At 43.4% G+C, this 19,012-nt stretch overlaps 2 protein-coding genes across 3 annotated transcripts in view; one reads left to right on the top strand and one right to left on the bottom strand.

Moving 5' to 3' along the window:
• Positions 1-9,289: 9,289 nt before the first annotated feature.
• On the top strand, positions 9,290-11,671 carry LOC122536136 (galactosylgalactosylxylosylprotein 3-beta-glucuronosyltransferase I). Its single transcript, XM_043668260.1, has 4 exons — positions 9,290-9,773; positions 10,155-10,684; positions 10,755-11,051; positions 11,124-11,671. Exons 1-4 carry the CDS (start codon positions 9,650-9,652, stop codon positions 11,220-11,222), a joined length of 1,050 nt encoding a protein of 349 aa, XP_043524195.1. The 5' UTR covers positions 9,290-9,649; the 3' UTR covers positions 11,223-11,671.
• Positions 11,672-13,932: 2,261 nt separating this feature from the next.
• Positions 13,933-19,012, bottom strand: part of LOC122536137 (fasciclin-2-like) — a 9,643-nt gene continuing 4,563 nt past the window's right edge. Inside the window, exons 2-5 of one of the 2 annotated variants that reach the window (XM_043668261.1) lie at positions 17,856-17,987; positions 17,184-17,253; positions 16,029-16,154; positions 13,933-14,908 (exon numbers count right to left, since the gene is read on the bottom strand). In XM_043668261.1, coding sequence (XP_043524196.1) covers positions 14,767-14,908; positions 16,029-16,154; positions 17,184-17,253; positions 17,856-17,987 — 470 coding nt within the window. In that variant the 3' untranslated portion in view covers positions 13,933-14,766. The remainder of the gene's footprint in view (positions 14,909-16,028; positions 16,155-17,183; positions 17,254-17,855; positions 17,988-19,012) is intronic. The other variant, XM_043668262.1, reaches the window with a different exon arrangement.

Genomic DNA, 19,012 nt, shown 5'->3' with positions numbered 1-19,012 from the left:
GTTAAATAAGCACCGCACGAAACATCAATCATTCGCGCGAACTCGAGTTCTGGCCTAATCTATCTCTCTCTCTCTCGCTCGCTCGCTCGCGAAACACGAGCAGAAATTTTCCCCGAGTGGCATTGACGATATTAAAATATCTGCCGACAGTGATTAAAAATGTCATTAAAATATCGTTAACTTAAACAATTCGCTTATTCACTTGAACAAACTGAATCATCAATCGACAACGATTATGATATTTAATAACTAATCGAACAGCGACAAACGACGTAGCTATCCGAATTGTTCCACTTCCATTACAAGCCCTAGTCGTTCTAATCTCTTCTCGTATTCCGTCCCCCACTCTCATGGGAGAGGGAATCTAGGTTCAGATATTAAATTGATAACGCGAGACACTCTAATCCCGGCCGTAAAACTGAAAATCGATTACACGCGTAATAACAGCCTATCGCTAGCATCCGTTATCGTTTTCAAAGCCTAAATCAAACTTCTCGTTCCAATTAAAACCGACCACACCGAATTCAGCTGCAGAAGCCCTCTGTTGTGCAGAGCCCCGAGCTAAAATTTGACTACGTTGTCAACAAACGGCTGACGACAATCAAAGGAAATTACCTATCTAAGAAATGAATAACAGGTAAATATTCCGAGTTAGATTTAGAGACAAATTTAACATGTTCCATATTCTGGGGGAAATGAAGTTATTGAATCAATAATTTAGATTATAGCAATCAAACGATAATTAAACCAATAGTTTACAATGTTTATAAATATATTTTTATTGACATTTAAGCAATTAAGACTTTAACAAGTATAAAATTGAACAAGCTTGACTCGAAAATCTTCAAAACTTTTGTCAAATTGTAACAAAATGATAAATTCTTTTTTTTGGTGTTTCTTTGAAAAATTTCAATTGGTGTTTACAGAGCTTGACAGTTTATTTTTTAAAAATTGTCCCATAAAAAAAACCATTAAGAACTCGAAATGCGGAGAAAGGAACTTGAGTTTTCATCAATTCATAGAAACAAGTAAAAATTAAAATGATTAGAGACAAATCTAATTTCTTTTTCTTTACATTGTATCAGATTTCTCTCGAACAACTCCCATTATTTTTGGATATTTTCTTCGTTTTGTTTTGCTGCTTTGAAATATTCTAAAAATGCGTTAAAATTATAAATATTTATAGGATTTTCTTTACCTAAATTTTACCAGAAACAGCAAAATTTTCCTTTTACACAACTCTTAGTATACTCGACATTAAACAAAGAAATTCCATCTTTTACTATGACGAGTAATAAACGCTCAAGTTAAGGCCCTCACCCATTGAAACATCCATCGACTTCTAGGTTGCTTCTCAACCTGCGTTAGAGTGAGTTTGCCTGCCGAGCTATATACATCGCGTCACGCGTATTTCAATGCTCGTGGTCGCCTTTAGGCCACACAGAAAGAGTAACGAGACCTCCCACATTATTACTATTTAAACGCTGATCCAAAAGTCCAAAATTTGCTGCCACGGTCGACCACGACGTTCTATCGCCCGAGGCCGGTTATCTGGAGAGCAAGCACTCGACGACAACCCGATTTCGATCGGCACGGAGCGTGCGCGTGTCGCGAGATCGTTTCGGCGAGGAATCGACCGAGCCTGGGCAAGCATTCACGGCACTCGCGCCGTCTAATCAACGGGATGCCAAGGCGAGCCAAGAATTGATCACGCACCGACGCTGAAACCTCCGATCTGGCCACCGGTTGTTGTTCCCCGATCGGTCGCCACACCCTTCGATCATTACTCCGTCCGAGATTCGTCGATCGAAACGGACCGCACGTCGCGCCAGTTCACTGACCACTCCGGTCGTATCGAAGTGGAAAATGACCGTAGTCGTGCGGCGGGATGCTCGCTAAGGTTTCAATTTGGACGAGAGGCGACGCGCGCGGATTTATACGTGAATGGAGAATGTCGGGTATGTAACGAATCGCTCGGATCGACACGCGATCGTCGGTGAATGCTGTTGTCTGTTTAACGCAGGGAAGAAGCTTCAAGCCTCGCATACACGACCACGTCGTGCAATTTCGAAAGATTGCTGTCCATCCGGCGACGAAAGATGTATTTTCTTCTTCTATCATAACAGTGACAAAAGATTTTTCTATAAATATAACACTTTTCTATGAATATAATATAATTTTATTCTATAAATATAATTTTTCTATAAATATAGTATAATTTTATTCTATAATATAATTTTATTTTCTTTCCGAGGGATTTATGCCGTTTTAAAAAAACTTATTTCATTAATTTCTTGCGCTGGAATGACGTGCCACGCACGTCGAGAACTTTTTGTCCCAAAATTGCAACGTCTTCTCAGTTTCAAGTATGTTTAAACGTAACCCAGGGAAAATAAATTACTTCTCAATAATTTCTAGCCAGTGATATCATACTCGACGAGTTCGAAAGAAACAGATGGCGACGAATTATTGTGTACGGTTCGGTCACTCGTTATGGTCCGCCGATCAGTGCCAAAGCTGCCAACGCGAGTGGTTAACTTTGAAAGTGGCTTTTTTAAACAATGTTTATTACACTAATTGTACTCCCTTAGAAACACAAACATATTACACTACCACGTTATCAGTTACCAATATTTCTAAATCTATTAAATCGTTAAATATTTTGACCCTCTATAAACATTACTATATTTCTATTTTCTTTTTTTTAAATAACCAAACGTATTCCAAACGTTCAATTTTTATGTTACTTGCACGTTTGGATAAAAGTGTGTAAGACTAATGAAGAATAATGCGTGTAAAAAAAGACTTTGTTTAATAAAGAGAAACTTAACAATTTGCACGATTTATCCCGGGCTTAGAGCACGTGAATGCTTTACAAGCGAAAATCGTCGACAGGAACAGAATCAAAGCAGGAGTGCGTTCCGTTTGTTCGTTCGTCGGCGAACGAACCATGCTAGCCGTGCGCTTGGAAATGGAAATTAAGACAAAGCGAAAGTTTTTTTCGCGAAATTGATCGTTTTGCATCTAAATATAACTTCGACGTAACAAAGTACGTAAAGAGCGGCGTTTGCATTATCGTGCCATTCACAAGTGAAGAGAAAATTTCGTCTGAGAAAGTTGAAACGAACGACCGTGCATGCCAGCCACAGCGAGCGCAGTGGAACATAGTAGTGTCGTGTCAGGCGTGTCCGATCGGTGACCGTTTCGTTCCACTCGTCCGCTGGTTCCAATCGCTTCTCGATGAGGATTCGGAGATCGGGAGGATCGTCAACGCTGTTAATGGAAGGATTATCGAACTACGTGCTGAGCTATTCCCCGGGCTGCACGGCAGATTTATTTATAACACTATGAAAATTCATGCGGCAAATCCTGGGCTTTGAAACACGAGGCCTGTCGTATGAAATATGCTTCTAACCTGTGTTTTCGTGAAATTTATATGATGCTCCAGCACGTGTATCTTTGTGTGTGTGTGTGTGTGTGTGTGTGTGTGTGTGTACGTTATCTAAGTGGAGCAATCCGTGCGTTATAAAATAGAATTACGTAAAGTGGTCAGGGGATTTGTGACTTCCTCCGACTGCGAGTTTACGCGCGAGTAACAGGAAGTTCGGATGTGCAGTGAATAATTAACGGATTGTCTTCCACTCAACCGTGTTTTTTTTCTACTATCGGAGGGACGGATTGATTTGTTGACTTTGTTTTGCAGTCACAGCAAACGATATTACGATCCTCTTTTTACTCGAGAGGCTGAACAACTGGCTTGTTAAAAAGTGCGCCAACTTTATCGAGATCGCCAACACTGCCGAATTTCAAGTTCCAGAGTGCCGAAGTTGCGAGTCCGAAAGAAATACCTGTCTGTCCTTGCAATTTTTCTCTTGCTGTCAGACGAACTCGTCCCGAAATCGCCGTGGCAATTTTCTGACGCTGCGACGATCAAAAAATTTGAACCGAAACTATCTGTATTAACTATGCTAACTCTACAATGGGATATAAAGAAGTTTGGTCCATTAGCGTAATTTATAAATAGAGAATATTAAAGAAAATTGCGTGGGATAAAGTAACATCTTTAACATTACAACTTTTTTTAAATTTTCTTGTAAGCAGAGCTCAAATTTTATTGACATGACGCCCTGCAATCGGACAAGTCTTCACGTAAATTAGCAAAAGCTACAAATAAAAGTCTCTCTAAAATCAAACGACGAATTTTTAATTTTTCACGCTTCGATTTGAGCAAACAACTATCATCGTGTCGTGTGGCATTGGAACGAGACCTTGAAACGCGACACGTAAGACACGAGATTCAATCCCATACGTAATTCCGACGATCGGGCCGGCAAACGACCTGGCCTCGATCCAATCTGCCCCGTTCCGAAAACCATTTCATCCCCCCATCCAAAAAAAAAAAAAAAAGAACCCGTTCGATCCTCGTGACGGAAGATCAATCGAGAAAGTCGTTCCGCGCCGACGATCGCCTAATTAATTACTGTCACGACGCTTCCGTCGTTGTTGACTCGACGGAGCGAGTTTTCTCGTTTCCACGCCGTCGGTTCCGCGTCCGTCAAACTTCTCGCGTCGTGCGAAAACACACGTGTACAGGGTGAAACAACGGATCGAACATCGATCGTGACATTCATCGCGAATTGAAACTATCCTAAACGATCTCCTCTCGATTTTTACCAATGTGTGGTCGAGCGAGCGAGGAATTTTCAAGGAGTTTTCGGCAAGAAAAACGTCAGAGTCGCTCGTTTTTACCGGCAAGATGCAATTTCGCGACGATCGACGATTAATCCGCGGAGGGAAGAAATTAAACGCAAGGGGTAGTGGGAGGACAGCCCGCGGCCATTGAATTCGCGAGCTGACGACGATTTTCATCCCCCTCGATGAGCTATTCATTCCCCGGCGGTGGAAACGAGACGCTAATAAAGCATCATTCGAGAAAGCGAAAGAAATAAAGAGCGCGGTCGGACAAATGGAATAGGAGGAGGATACCAAAAGATACCTCGATAATGGATCCTTCCTCTGGTCGTCCAAGCGTTCTTCGATATCCCGGTGATATTCGTTTCGCCATATTGTTGTACGAGTGGCCCCCGTGGCTCGTTGGCCGCGCGGTGACGCGCGTTCGTTTCATTTTTCCCGGCACTCTCCTTGAAGGTAAGAACCTTCCATCGCCTTGATGAGAAAACAGCCGGCGAACGGGTCAAAAGCAGACAGACGAGCCTTGCATCGAAACTTGCACCGTGGACGAAGAAGAGGAAGAAGAAACGCGGTGAAACGAATTGTGTGCCGGGGGAACTGCACACGCTCCGTTCGTTCCTCTTTCACTTCGCGTTCGGAGGGAAAAATCAGGCTAGTGGGAAATTTTGGAGAGAGTTTCCAATTTAACGAGAGTTTCCGAATTGACGAGACAACCCTGTCGAACGTTGACAGCTAATGGGATCAAGTATGGGGTTGCATCGGCCAAAGTTCTTAAAGCTATTAGTACAATCAAAAGAATATATATTATATAATATTATATTATTTAATATATATTATATTAATATTATATAATATTATATATATTATAAACATACAATATACATTATAAAATATATAATATAATAATATAATAATAATGTATAATATAAATATAATATAATATTATAATATTATAATATAATAATAATGCATAATATAAATATAATATAATATTAATTTATAATATAATAATAATGTATAATATATATATAATAGAATATTATATGATGTATATTATATTCTACATAGTCTACGTAGAATATATATCTCATAACACCAGAGGTACCGAAAACTAAAGTATAAAAATTGAGTCAAAGAAACTAGAACTAGGAAAAGGTTTACAACACGATAATGAATCGCTAAAAAAAAGCGCAACATCGTAAGTCCGCAGAATTACTCTAAAAAATTGTAAATCGGTCGTTCGGAAGTTTTCGTGCGACGTACCAATCCACGGCGAGTCACGCGCTTTAGCCCTAAAGCTCTATCCGATCCGTGATCCAGACACAAATTCAACGATAGCCAACCGGCTTTTAAATCATTTCTAACATGTTCTAACCACCGTTTGTGCAGCTTTTCGTGAGTCCTGCCGGCCCAAGATTTCCATCGAGCGAAACCTTGCTCCGTATACATTGGCGGAGCATTTGCATTGCAAATGTAGCTTGCGAATTAACATTCATCGTGCATCGGGATAAGAAAGAAAAACTCGTGGGATATCTCGTGTTCAGGGGCATTAGCGGGTAAGCGCGGATTAGCACGTAAAAGCTAGAATCTCCTGTCCAACCTGTGGCCCGAGTCGTATCTCGACTTATCGTGTCGCCTGATAACGAGACAAGGACCGCGATACGCGTCGTCACGCAATATCATCGACGATTCAATCTTATCCGACCCCGAGTAAATTCGTGGCGCAAGGATAGGACGGAGTTACTTACACGTACACAGAGACGAGCTCGGGGTAAAGCCGGGGGAATTGTTGTTTTGCTTGCAGGGAGCTGACCGCAGAGAGACCGGAATCGCGAGAATCGATCGTTCGTGCGAAACGTGGTTGCACTGGTATCGGCAGTTCCCGTAACCTTGCGAAATTATTGAACGAGTGTCGTCATAAGTTGGGGGCACGTTACCGTGGAGAGAACGACCTCGGCTACGATCATTCCCTCTTGGCCGGGCGTATTTCCTCGTCGCGTAAATCAGAGGGCACGTTGCATCGGGAATTAAATCAACGCGCCTCGCTTCGTTGATGGAGATGAAGGAAAACGAGATGGACGGTAGAAGAGGGATAGAACGAGCGAACGAGAAAGAGTTTGTGTGTGGATGTGTGTGTGTGTGTGAGAGAGAGAGAGAGAGAGAGAGAAAACTAAAATAGATGGAGCAAGGAAGAGAAGGAAGAGTAACTGTGGCGGGGGATCAATTTAGAAGCCGTGACTCACTCAACACGGTGACGTCGTTAGTGCACCCCTTTCGTTCTCACCCTCTCTACGCTATCCCTAAAAAGAGAAAGAGAGAGAGAGAGAGAGAGAGAGAGAGAGAGAGAAAGGAAAAAAAGAAGAATAATCCGGTCACAACTCTCTCTCTAAGCGAGAACTAATCGAGGCCAGTGCACACTACCGAGAAAGAGCGAAACGAGTAGGAGGATGTTCTCGACTCTCTCCGGCCGGTCGACGAGCCTCGAGTATTATTTCTGGTATTCGTGTATACCGCTGTGTTACACCCGACGAGACGAGGGTCGCGGAGGTGGCACGCGGAAAGTGAAGCGGAAAGGGCACGAACGGGAGTCATCGTTGTGCGCGATAACACCGGTCCCGGTCCCTCGTTACGTCAAAAAAGGGAAAAAAGAAGAGAGAGAGAGAGAGAAAGAGAGAGAAAAAAAAGAAGAACTCGACGGAGAAAAAGAGAACCGGCATGTGAAGTCGAGATTTACCTACGCCCATGTACTTCACGCGCCAGTGACTCCTGTTTACAGAGCCGACCGGCGGGCTGGGTGGAAAAAGAAGAACGCGAAAATGCGAGCATAGAGAAACAAGGAAAATTGCGAGGGAAAAGAGGGGAGGGGGAGAAAGGGTGCGAAACGAGGAAGAGGATGCAGAAAAGGGGGAAGCATCCAACGCATCCTCTCGCACCCCCTCTCCCCTTCGCGCGCCCATCGGAGCCAGCGTCCCCTCGCCCCAATTACCGTGCCCGTCGCTCGCACCACCTCGTCCACGCTCGTAATTTGCATCCGACCTCTATTTCCTCCGTAGCCGTCGAACTAAATCCCTCTTCCCAAATCGTCCGGGAGGAAACCGAGGTTCTTGCGACGTGGTAATCTCCTGCTCCTGGGATAACGTAGGGGACGACAACGAAACTAACTGGTAGAAGCCAGGACTCGCCTGGTGTTTTCGAGTACGGTTAACGCCGTTACGGAGAAAGAGAGGGGGAAAGAGGGAAGAAGAGAGAGAGAGATAGAGAGAGAGAAAGAGAGAGAGAGAGAAAGATGAGAACAGTAAGAGACGAAATAATGATCGAAGAAGGAAATTATACATATGTATTATACGTATGTACATCCTGGAAGAAGATTGTTGGTACTCACGAGGCACACGATCAACGAGGATCAGGCTCTCGGTTAGGAGACGTCGACTCCCGGATCGTCGACCGACGAGCATCCTACACACCGATTCCCCTGTTCCGCGAGTCCTGGCGTCGAGGACCCGGATGATCCTCCCGTTGTCACTCCCGGCAACACCCACTTTCTCCTCTGGCCTCGTAACCTCGAGGGCCACTTTTCCTTCTCTCCCTCGCCGCCGTCGTCGAACGAGGCGCAGCACTATTCTGACAGCACCACCACTACCACCACCACCATCACCACCACCACCACCACCACCGCGATACGATTCTCGACTATGAACGACTACGGGCACTACCACGATAGGAAAACCGCCACCACCACCACCACCGCTGCCACCGCCGCCACCACCGCCACGGCCACCACTACCACTGCCACTCGCCACCACGAGTAGCACAGGCACAGCAGCAGCTCGTCGTCGTACCGCCTCGATACTGGCGGATCAGTTAACAAACTGGCGACCAGTTACGCGAGATTTCGCCCTCCCTTCCCCCCCATCTCAAAGAGATTTCGTCCACGATCGCGAGTCTCGTCAGAAACGATCTGTCCAGCCACTGACGATCGTGGCGTTGCCGAGTATCGCCCCTTCGTCGGTCACTATTCGCGTTGACACACGACGCGTGACCATCGACGAAGAACCCTCTGAACGCGAGCCACACGCGGCGACCTGCGAGCATAGGATGAGCTCCGTAGCTCGCTGCGGGAACGCCACCGTGCGAGCTGACCTATCTACGCGCCTGTCTGCTCTCCCAACTCTTCCGAGCCGCGAATGTGAATCCCTTCACGTCCCAATCGTGCCCGCCTTCTGGCCAGTCACGGCACAAGTGTATACGCGATCGTGACACACGCGTGACACGTCCTAGCATGCGCCCTTCTACGCGCGCCTCGTATCGCACGCGCCCGAATCCGGCCGAGTTCGCCTCGAGCGCACCCGGTGTCGCTGCTTTCCATTGCCGCGTCTAGGGAGTTTTCTCTCTTCGAAAACCACTCTTTCAAATTCGAATTTTCGCGAAAGTGGGAAAACTCGTAGCGATCCTCGCGAGTTATTCTTTCGTTCGATTTATAAGACGCACTTTCCGTCAACGTGTAACGCTGCCAGCGGATCGTTTCGAATTTAGCGCCAAGACTCAGGCTTCGGCACGTTCTAGGGAATTTTTTTACATAGCGCACGATACTGACCTGAGAGCATCGTACGGACGCGTTTCTTTTTCTTCTCCGTTTTTTTTTTTACTTCCAAAATTCGCTTGGACGAACGACCGACGACCATAAAAAGCTTCGACGACGTTCGTGTTCGCGTCTGTTAAAGTAAAGAGTGAATTTGAAAATAATCGCGGTGGCTGCGATTCAACTCGGTTGATAATGCAGTTGGCAGTTGTGACTACCGTTTAATTAATGCCCAAAGCTATGGGATGACGTACGATTTGTCCTTCGTGTGGTGGCTTTTCGTTCGAGGCTAGATCCCGCTGTATGCTCTCGTCAGGAGGATCGTAACCACAGTGGCTAGGCATAGTTCGCGTGGAGCAGTATGATGGCACGGTAACAATGACAGAAAGTTCGTTTCTCATTGACGAATACGGTACTAAATCTAATATGTGGAGCGGTTTCCGCAGCAAGGGCTTCCTCATGTTGTTCCTGATTTACGTGATTGTGTTTCAATGTTTCATATGTGAGTGTTTGTTTGCCCTTGTACCATACGTCTCTCCATCTTCTGTGCATCGTAGAACTTCACGGATGTAAAAACGCGTGACACACGAGCCTGGCATGCCGTGTGCCACCATTTTGTACGCATGCTTCCCGCGATATTCAAATAAATTACACACGACAGCATTCCACGATTAAATTTTTATGCATTTTTAAATTTCCATGGATACAATTAACATAAAAGGAAAAAAGTTTTGAGTAATAAATACACACTTTTGGATATTTTATATATTTTCACGCGAAATCTCTCATAAATGCATGAAAAAGAAATCCGCAGTCTACCTGTATTGTATGGTTACGCTCGTAATTAATTTTTACTAATCTCCATTAATTCCCCCGTTTCAAGATTACAAAGACTATCAAGAGCGCTACAAGTGGCAAGAGTTGAGGAGCGAGTTGGAATCGCTGGTGAGCGAGGAACGAGACTTGTACGGATTGGTAAACAGCATCGTCAAGAGGCTAGAGGCGCACAACCTGTTTAACAAAGAGAGGCGAGAGTCAGCCGTGAAGCCCACTATATATGCCATCACCCCTACGTTCGCTAGGCCTGTCCAGAAAGCCGAGCTGACTCGTTTGTCGCAAACGTTCCTCCATGTACCAAACTTCCACTGGATCGTCGTCGAGGACGCGGCAACAAAGACCACGCTGGTCACGCGATTCTTGGAGGAGAGTGGTTTGATTTACACCCATTTGGCCGCGGTGACCCCGCCTAATTACAAGCTGGGCCGAAACGACCCGAATTGGAAGAAGCCGCGTGGCGTCGAGCAACGAAACGCGGCGTTACGCTGGCTTCGGGAGAATCTCAGACCGACCGACAGAGGCGTCGTGTTTTTCGCCGACGACGACAATACTTATTCGATCAAATTATTCCACGAGGTAAGGGGAACATTAACGTTAAGCGACCGGTTCAGTCACGAGATCGTTATGTGTAATCTGTCCACCACAGATGGAGAAGATACAGAGGGTGGGCGTGTGGCCGGTGGGCCTAGTCGGCGGCTTGATGGTGGAAAAACCGATATGTGATAACAATACGAGCAAAGTGATCGGTTTCAACGCTGCCTGGAAGCCGGATCGCCCGTTCCCCTTGGATATGGCAGGTTTCGCGATCAACCTGCGACTGTTACTGGAGAACAAGGACGCCGTGTTTTCGTACGAAGTTCAGGGCGGTTATCAAGAGAGCGAGATACTGTCGCAAATTGTCACTAGAAACGAACTGGAACCGTTAGCCGATTTCTGCACCAAGGTATTCCTTGATTTTACATTTTATTCCTTTTTGTATTTTAAATAAATAATTATTAATTATGCTTATATGTAGGTGTACGTATGGCACACTCGGACAGAGCCACCGCAATTAAACGTGGAACAGCTGTTGATCAAGAAAGGTAAACGCTCGAACGTAGGTATCGAGGTGTGATCAAAATGATATTAGACAAGTATACGTCCGTATATTTTTCAATTACCGAGGAATCTTGCATCGAGTTAGATGTGTACGACATTATTATTAAGTTTGCGAGCAAAAGATACGTAGTATATTACATTTTCGAACACGAAAGAGTGAATGAATTTGATACAAGCTTTTCGTCGTTCGTATTGGGTCATGTACTTTGTAAATTTGAAAACGATGCGGTGCCATAAAGCGGATAGCCGCTAGCTGCGTACTCGATAAGGCGAAGGTAGATTTTACATGAAGTATGCCGATAGTATGCACAATGACGCGGTTTGCTTGAATTACATACTATTGTTAAGCAATTCTTTTACGAGTTTTACGAATCGTTCGCTTTTTATATTCTCGAAGGTAATGCTGTTTGATGGAATAAAGACTTTCGTGTAAAAGAAAAAGAAAAAAAAGATAACGAAACGATAGTGCAGACGTAAATCATTTGACCTTGAAAATGTTCTTTATCCTTTATTAGTCGAGTACGTTTCCTTAACGCGTACAGAAAAAGCATACATAAAAAATATGCCTTACACCTACGAACTTTAATAATGTTTTTTTTTTTTTTCTTTTAATAATAATATTCTTTAAATTGGAAGATGCGCAGTAATACTTTTTGTGGGAAGCTATTTGGGCTACGGATTTTGGCAACGAATATAAAATAGCTAGATAAATGTGTCTTCTTCCCCTAATTGAATCTCGATTCGGTTAGGGTTCGAAAATACTGCGTGACGATCACTATGAACAATCCGCCATATTCTTTTTTTTTTTTTCCTCTTTTCTTTTCCCATATATATATATATATATTTCTCGTATGTAGTATGTACTCGTTGACTTATAAGCTAATAAGTACTATATATTTGGCAAAACTCTGTGTTTACGGTACGTAAAAAAGCTACCTGCGCGGAAGGTATGTTCGCAGACAACGATGTCCATTCGAAATCTCCTTCTCTTTGGATAGAGGTTGCGATTGTTTTAAAGAAATATACACACGTGCGAATTTGTCACTTGCGGTTTACTTTCACCACTACTTCTTTTCTTCCCTTTCCATTCCCTTTTCCCTTTTTGCGAACACACCTTCCGACGTTCTAAACTTATCGAACCCCCTCCTAAACTTATTCCGAATATTTTCTTAAAGATTAGGAAACGTTTACAGGCATTTACAAAAACTTATCACATTTTAACTGCATTTTTCTTGAAAAGCCACCTTACACATTAGGACAAAACTGATATTATTTGACCATTGTCGAATATAATATGTATTTATATAATATGGCAGCTTTCGATTGTTCTTTTTCATTTCTGAAGGAAAAAAGATTTGGATCTCTTTTACAAATGGCAAGTATTACAATTCAAAGCGAGGAAACGAAAGTTTGTTTACGAAGAATATCGAAGATTTCGCTGCTTCGATCAAGCTGTGCACACACGGTAGAGAGACTTAATTGTCGAAAGATAAGAATTTGGAACTTATTAAAACGCCATCATCACGGTCGACATGTCGAGTCACAACTCCTTTCGGAAACATTTCTCTCAATTTTCGTATTTTACAGTTTTATGTTTTCTTTCTTTCTTTTTTTTTTTTATATACTGTTCTCTAACTGCATCGATGATCCGATCGTGACGATACACAATCCTATCATCGATTAGAATTTCATCGCAAAAGCTGCCCAGTTCTCGGTTAGATTACTTTCTTACATACAAGGTAACTATATATGTTTAGGATACACAAAGTACTAGTAATAATAAAAAAGAAAAAAAGGAAAAGAATTAAACAAAATGACAGAGATACCAGGGCTGCTCTTGCGCGCGACGCCTCGGCGACGTAATCTTTACATTGTAAAATGTACACGGTAAAAATTATCGCGATAAATTAGGTCGCGGATAAAAAGGAAAGAGTCGTTTCGCGCGAGAGGTGCTCACCTTGAAGTAGAAAACGCAACTAGGTATGTATTAATCGCGAATAAACATCAATCATGTTGATCGACACGGCAAGAATAATATCGTCGTACTCAAGACGCTGAGCGGCAGAAGTATTTCTGTAAAAATTTTTTGTTCATGTCTAGAGGAAATACGTAGCGATAACTCTTGAGTGAGTGAGTGAGTGAGTGAGTGAGTGAGTGAGTGTGAGAGAGAGAGAGAGAGAGAGAGAGAGAGAGAGAGAGAGAGAGGGACCAAAGTTAAATCATTTGTTAAAGTTAAAATCATTTGTTAACCCAAGTTGCTTGGTCGTCACTGATCAACCGGTATGATTCGCTTTCGGTATGAGGTCACGCGTTTTAAAGGAATCAGTCTTTGAAATAAAGTCATGTAAATCGACAATTCGTCGTTTGGAATCGTGCCGAATATAATAATAATAATTAAAAAAAAAAAAAAAACGCACTCGTCTGTGTGTGGACCACGCAATGCGACTTTTAATCGGAAAACGGTACGGGAATGAAACTTGTCGAGGGAATATCTTAACTTCTAAAAGTATATACACAGATCGTAGGTTCTCATGAAATGGCGAGAACCTCGCTGAAAGAGAGAGAGAGAGAGAGAGAGAGAGAGAAGTAGTAGTAATAGTAATCTATTCTCATCGTTTCTACTTCGTTCGCGTTACTTTAGCTAATTGTCGAACAACGCTAACGTAGAAGAAACGACAAACGGAATAGAAGAACCTATTTGTTTTTTTTTTCTTTTTTTTTTTCCTTTTCTTTCTTTTTAGTTGCGTGCTGTGCACATGATAACACAGTGCTACCCAGCGTACTAGACTGCGATTATCTAAAGTAAATGGTGCCTCGAAGCAACGATCGCTAATTATCAAACTTCTACCAATTTCGCGATTAATTTTGTACATTCCTTCCTTCTCGTGCAAGCGATCTATCTAAAAATCCTCCTTCTTGGAGTATTCGCTAAGTTACGTCGATATATCGATAGTTTCCTCTTACCCAGAATCACGATCTTCGATCACAACGCGTTTCGTATTCGTTTCACGCCGTTGTTACGTTACAATTTCTCGTACGCTTCGATGATTACATTTTGGCGAGAAAGGGGAGAGGTGGAGTAGTAGAGTGAGGTTTATTTCTCTTATACATATACAAGAACTACCGGGGACTGATGAAAGATCGTGCAGGCAGGCTTATACAAATAAATGCTACGGCGAATCGTCGAAGTTCGCGTCGATCGTTGAAGATCCCGCGCGAACGAACCAAACACGGACGCGAGAGTTTTCATTCGATCGCGGCGAGATGGCGCGTCGTGGATACCTTCGGAGGACCTCGAACGCGTCTCTCAAGGTCACGTCGCGTCCCATGTTCCTTCCCGCGCGCGTAACTCGAGGTAGAGTCGCGGCAGTCGTTTCCTGAAAATTCGAATTCGGTCAAGGGTGAAGAGATTCTTGGCGAACCGCGCGGCTCTTCGTTCTTGCGTGTTTCCTTTCCTTTTCTTTTTCTTTTTCTTTTTTCGTATCGTTCGAGAACACATCGGCCGGAAGTACGCGCGTGTTACCACGAGTGAATTACAATCTAGTACGCCGGAAGAATATCTAGACAGCTGAATCCTTGCCGACGAAACCGGTCTTCGAGACGGATCTCTTCCCGTCGAACGTGATGGATGTTTCACGGCGGAGGCCCGAGTCGATGATCGGCGTGATCTTCTTCTCTTCCTTCAGCGGCTCCTTCTCGTCTCTAGAATGTTCCAATAGAAAACACCACCGGTTATTAATGGGCGAGGGATTTCGATGGAAAAGCGAATTCTTATTACGGTTACTCTCTAGTACTGGGCAATAAAAGAGCATGTCGAGAATGCGGCGCGTTGGTGCAACATCGAACAATACGCATAATGCATGCCATCGCTCGTTTTTTAGTATCGTGTGTACTTGCTGTTGATCGTGACGTCGTGATCCACGATTCTTCGTTCGTATGATGTGTATGACATGATGAAACACGCGTGGGACAAATGCACACGTGGCCGAAACGGAAGAATTCATTTGCACGATGGAAAAATATTCGCGTGGAAGGGTGAGTAAGTTGTCTAAATGTTGGTACAATGTTTCGACATCTATTTACGAGTGAAAAATTCAATCTCCGACCGCCGGTGATTAATCTTCGTTTTTTTTTTTTTCTTTCTTTCTTTTTTCTTTTTCACGGAGGCAATGAAACTGAATTACCTATTTTCACGAATCCCACGGTCGAGTGGAACAGGGTAAATTAGAGCGAGAATGGTGGTGATTGTGCTACGTGGTTAACGAGCAATTAATATCACTTCAGAGTGTTGATATCTCATGCAGCATAGCCAAAGCACGGGCGAATAATGGCGATAGTTTATGCAGCGCGCATAAAGAGTGATAGAGAGAGAGAGAGGGAGATAGGAGACTGGGAGAGGAAAGAGTGAGGGGACAAGTGTTAAATGAACTGAACATGGTGGATAATGTACAGTGTTCTTTTGTACGAAAAGTGGTTGGCGGCAAAACAAATTGCATTCGAAAGAAGGGCGAAAGATGTAGAAGGGGAGACAAACAAGATCCTTTCATGCTGCAATTCTGCTTCATCGACCATTAATCTCGTTTCAATTGATGCCATTCTTCAATTACTGTGTGTCTGACGTTTCCAGGATGTTTACCAGCATCGTGGAGCCGAGAAGTGAGAGAAAGAGAGAGAGAGAGAGAGAGAGAGAGAGAGAGAGAAAATAAAAAAACAAAAGTAGGAAGAAAAAGAAAATCATGCAATGTATAGAAAGCCGTGTCAGAGAGCCCCTTCGTGAGAGGCCATGCTTCTTACTGATTTTCACTTATGTTATCTCTCTTACATGGCAGTGTGTTTGACCAATTTAATGGTATTTTTTCCACTACCCGAGTCTTGGATGGCCGTGACCCCGGCGACATTGGCCATTTTTTGGTCGCAATACGGCAATGGAAACCGCCAACCGTAAAGACTACCGGTAAAGAAAAAAAAAGAAGACAGATGCGAGAGGGTCAAAGTGTCTCCTAAACACGGCGGGCTAGAGCTTTTCCCTAACCATTTTTTTAACCACGAAAAACACTCCACTGTTATTTCTTTGCGGGTCAAATACCTATGGACCTGTACGTGTTTATATTATTAATAATAAGAACGCGACCAAGGACGTGCCCCCGGTTCCGATTTGTCGCGTGTCCATCGAATGCTATCGGGGCTATAAAGGCTCCTCTCCTCTCCTCGATCGTTTAGCTTTTTATTTCGTATCCTCGCTGTGTGTCGTCAAGAACGAAAAGACAATACACCTGGTCGAAAGTGTCTCTGAACAATTTCAATCGATCTCGCGGCAAGAATATGTGTGTTTCGTTACTTGGAGTACAGGCTACAATGATAATTCGCCTCCAACCGGGACCGAGTAATTATTTAGGTGGAAAATGTTACGTCGACGGAGGGAAGTTTGAAACTTCTGGCTGCGAACTCGAATGAAAGAATCTCCGTTCTATTCTCCGGGCCGGAGGAGTTTCTAAGATAGGGACTGCCCGAAATTATTCTTTGGAAACTTCACCGGGCGACTGACTCTATAGCAAATCGGCACCGAAGCTTTCATGAATATTCACGCGAAATCGCGAGTCGTTCGGGCTAAACTAATTTGCACGTTAGTCACGGCTCGGGTCGCGAAAATTCGACGTTTACGATGCGATGCGAAAGAGATTCCCCCTGAGAGGTTCTTTGTATTATAAGTTCGATGGCGAGTGCAATGTTCGATGACACGGTAAATACAGCGCCAAAGACTTGCCAAAGCACAATGTAAAAAATATAATGTATATATATATATATATATATAAAAAATAAAATATATATATATATATATATATATATATATATATATATATATATATATATAATATATATAAGGAGGTCGAGTGAATCGATCTAAATATCGTGAGTATGTTCATCGTTCGTGTACGTGTGGCGTGTATCGAGGGGATTCAATTGGAACGAGCCTCACCTGCCAAGTTTCGTGTCCTCTTCGTCCACTGGCTTCCGGCGGGAACGTTCGCACACGTAGTATATGATTCCTGCGGCAAAAAAATTTCATAGTCAGCCGATCGAAAATTCGATCCGATTTTCAACAGGCTCGATAAGGTCTACCTTTCCAAACTGATTTACGCCGATTAGCCAGATTAGTGGGCGCTAACGTTGCAATTTCGCGCGCTTTCCGGGCAAAATCCGCGTTGCAGGGAGACAAATAATTTCAGATAAATTCGCGTCGCTGCATCGGGCAAATGAACGTTGCCATTTCAGATAAATCCGACCCCCTCCCCCGCAATTTTAGATACGCGAGGACTAGGGCTGCGAGTGCTAATAAATCCGCGCTGCGCGTGCATATAATGTCGCGAACGTGATATCCCGGGATTTACGTCGAAATACGGCGGATAAATTTATGTCGGGGAAATTAGGCGCACGTGCGACGCGATTGTTAGTAAATTCGTTTACAACTTTTGCCAGATAACGCGCCGCAATTGTGTTAATTATAAACTGGCGGCTTCAACCGGCAGCTGTTGACCGCCACGCGCCGCGACACGTTAAAATCACGATTTTATTTTGAATTTCCGTAAAACCCGCGAACTTAATCAAGACGCTCGGATCGCCACAGTCGATGAAAGAAAATGTTTCTCACCTGTCTTGTGCGCGCAACAGCAGACCACGTCGATCACGATAATAATAATGAACAGTACCGCGATCACGATACCGATTATGGCTGCGCTCGATATCAGAGGCCCCTGATGATGAACCACGGTCGTGTCTATACCTATTGAAGGACAAGAATGAATCACATGTCAGACAGATGTTCAGAAGAAAAAAAAAAAAAAAAAAAAAAAAAAAGAAAACACGCGCTGGTTTGTTTGCAATCCGTTAGTGCACAAGCATTACTCAACGATGTTTGGTGATGATGTAAAAGAAGAAAATCATTTGCAGTTAAAGTGTGTAATATTTCATTCCTCGCTGATGGCGATTTCGAAAGTTTCTTGCCACGCAGAAGATATTGATTACCTATAGGGTGCGGCCAGAAATCATTTCCTATCAAAATAAATCCGCAATTCTTTTTTATATCGAGAGGAATAGTTTTTAAAAAGTCACGTGTGAACTTGAATTTAATTTAAAATTAATAAAATTAGGTTTTTTTCTTATATTTTGTGTTTTATTAAAAAAAAAAAAAATAAATAAATAAATGGGAAGAAACTTTTGGCTCATGCTCAAGCGTATGCACGCGAATTCTTCGTTTGGCACGACACGAATATATATTTTCTAGTTTCGCGATCTTTAAGAGAAGATGTTCTCAGACAAGAAATCTCGATTAAAGCATCGAATTAAGGGGCGAGAACTTCTCGCGCGTTTGAGAAATCCTGCATGGCAAGAAACCTCCCGAACTTTGCTTCCATCCCGACAAGAAACTCTCTCCGTAACTCGCGTCCCTCGAAATCGAAATATTGACGAGTAATTCGAAGCGATAGAGGTTTACATGGTCTACCGTCCGGGGGGCGCATCACCAAACACGTCGCGCCAACGATTAAATTTTAGTCTCCTGAAAAGAAACAAGATCGGCGCGGGGTTCTCGGGGATTGGAAGTGCCAAAAATCCGTCTTCATCAAAGCGTAGACACGTAAGGGAAGAACCAAGGGAGAAACTAAACGCGCACACCAAAACCAAACCAAAGCGAGCCAACGTATCAACGTACAGTATATAGTGTGTATACCAATGAAACAATGAACATGATGATATCGGTCGTCGAAAGAAGCGGTGAGAAGAAGCTTGTTCAAAGAGAAAAAGAAAAAA

The sequence above is a fragment of the Frieseomelitta varia genome, unplaced genomic scaffold (genome assembly GCF_011392965.1).
Source record: "Frieseomelitta varia isolate USP_RPSP 00005682 unplaced genomic scaffold, Fvar_1.2 scaffold_801, whole genome shotgun sequence".
Classification (NCBI taxonomy): Eukaryota; Metazoa; Arthropoda; class Insecta; order Hymenoptera; family Apidae; genus Frieseomelitta; species Frieseomelitta varia.
The sequence above is the reverse complement of the archived record's forward strand: the minus strand, read 5'-3'. Positions and strand labels throughout refer to the sequence as shown.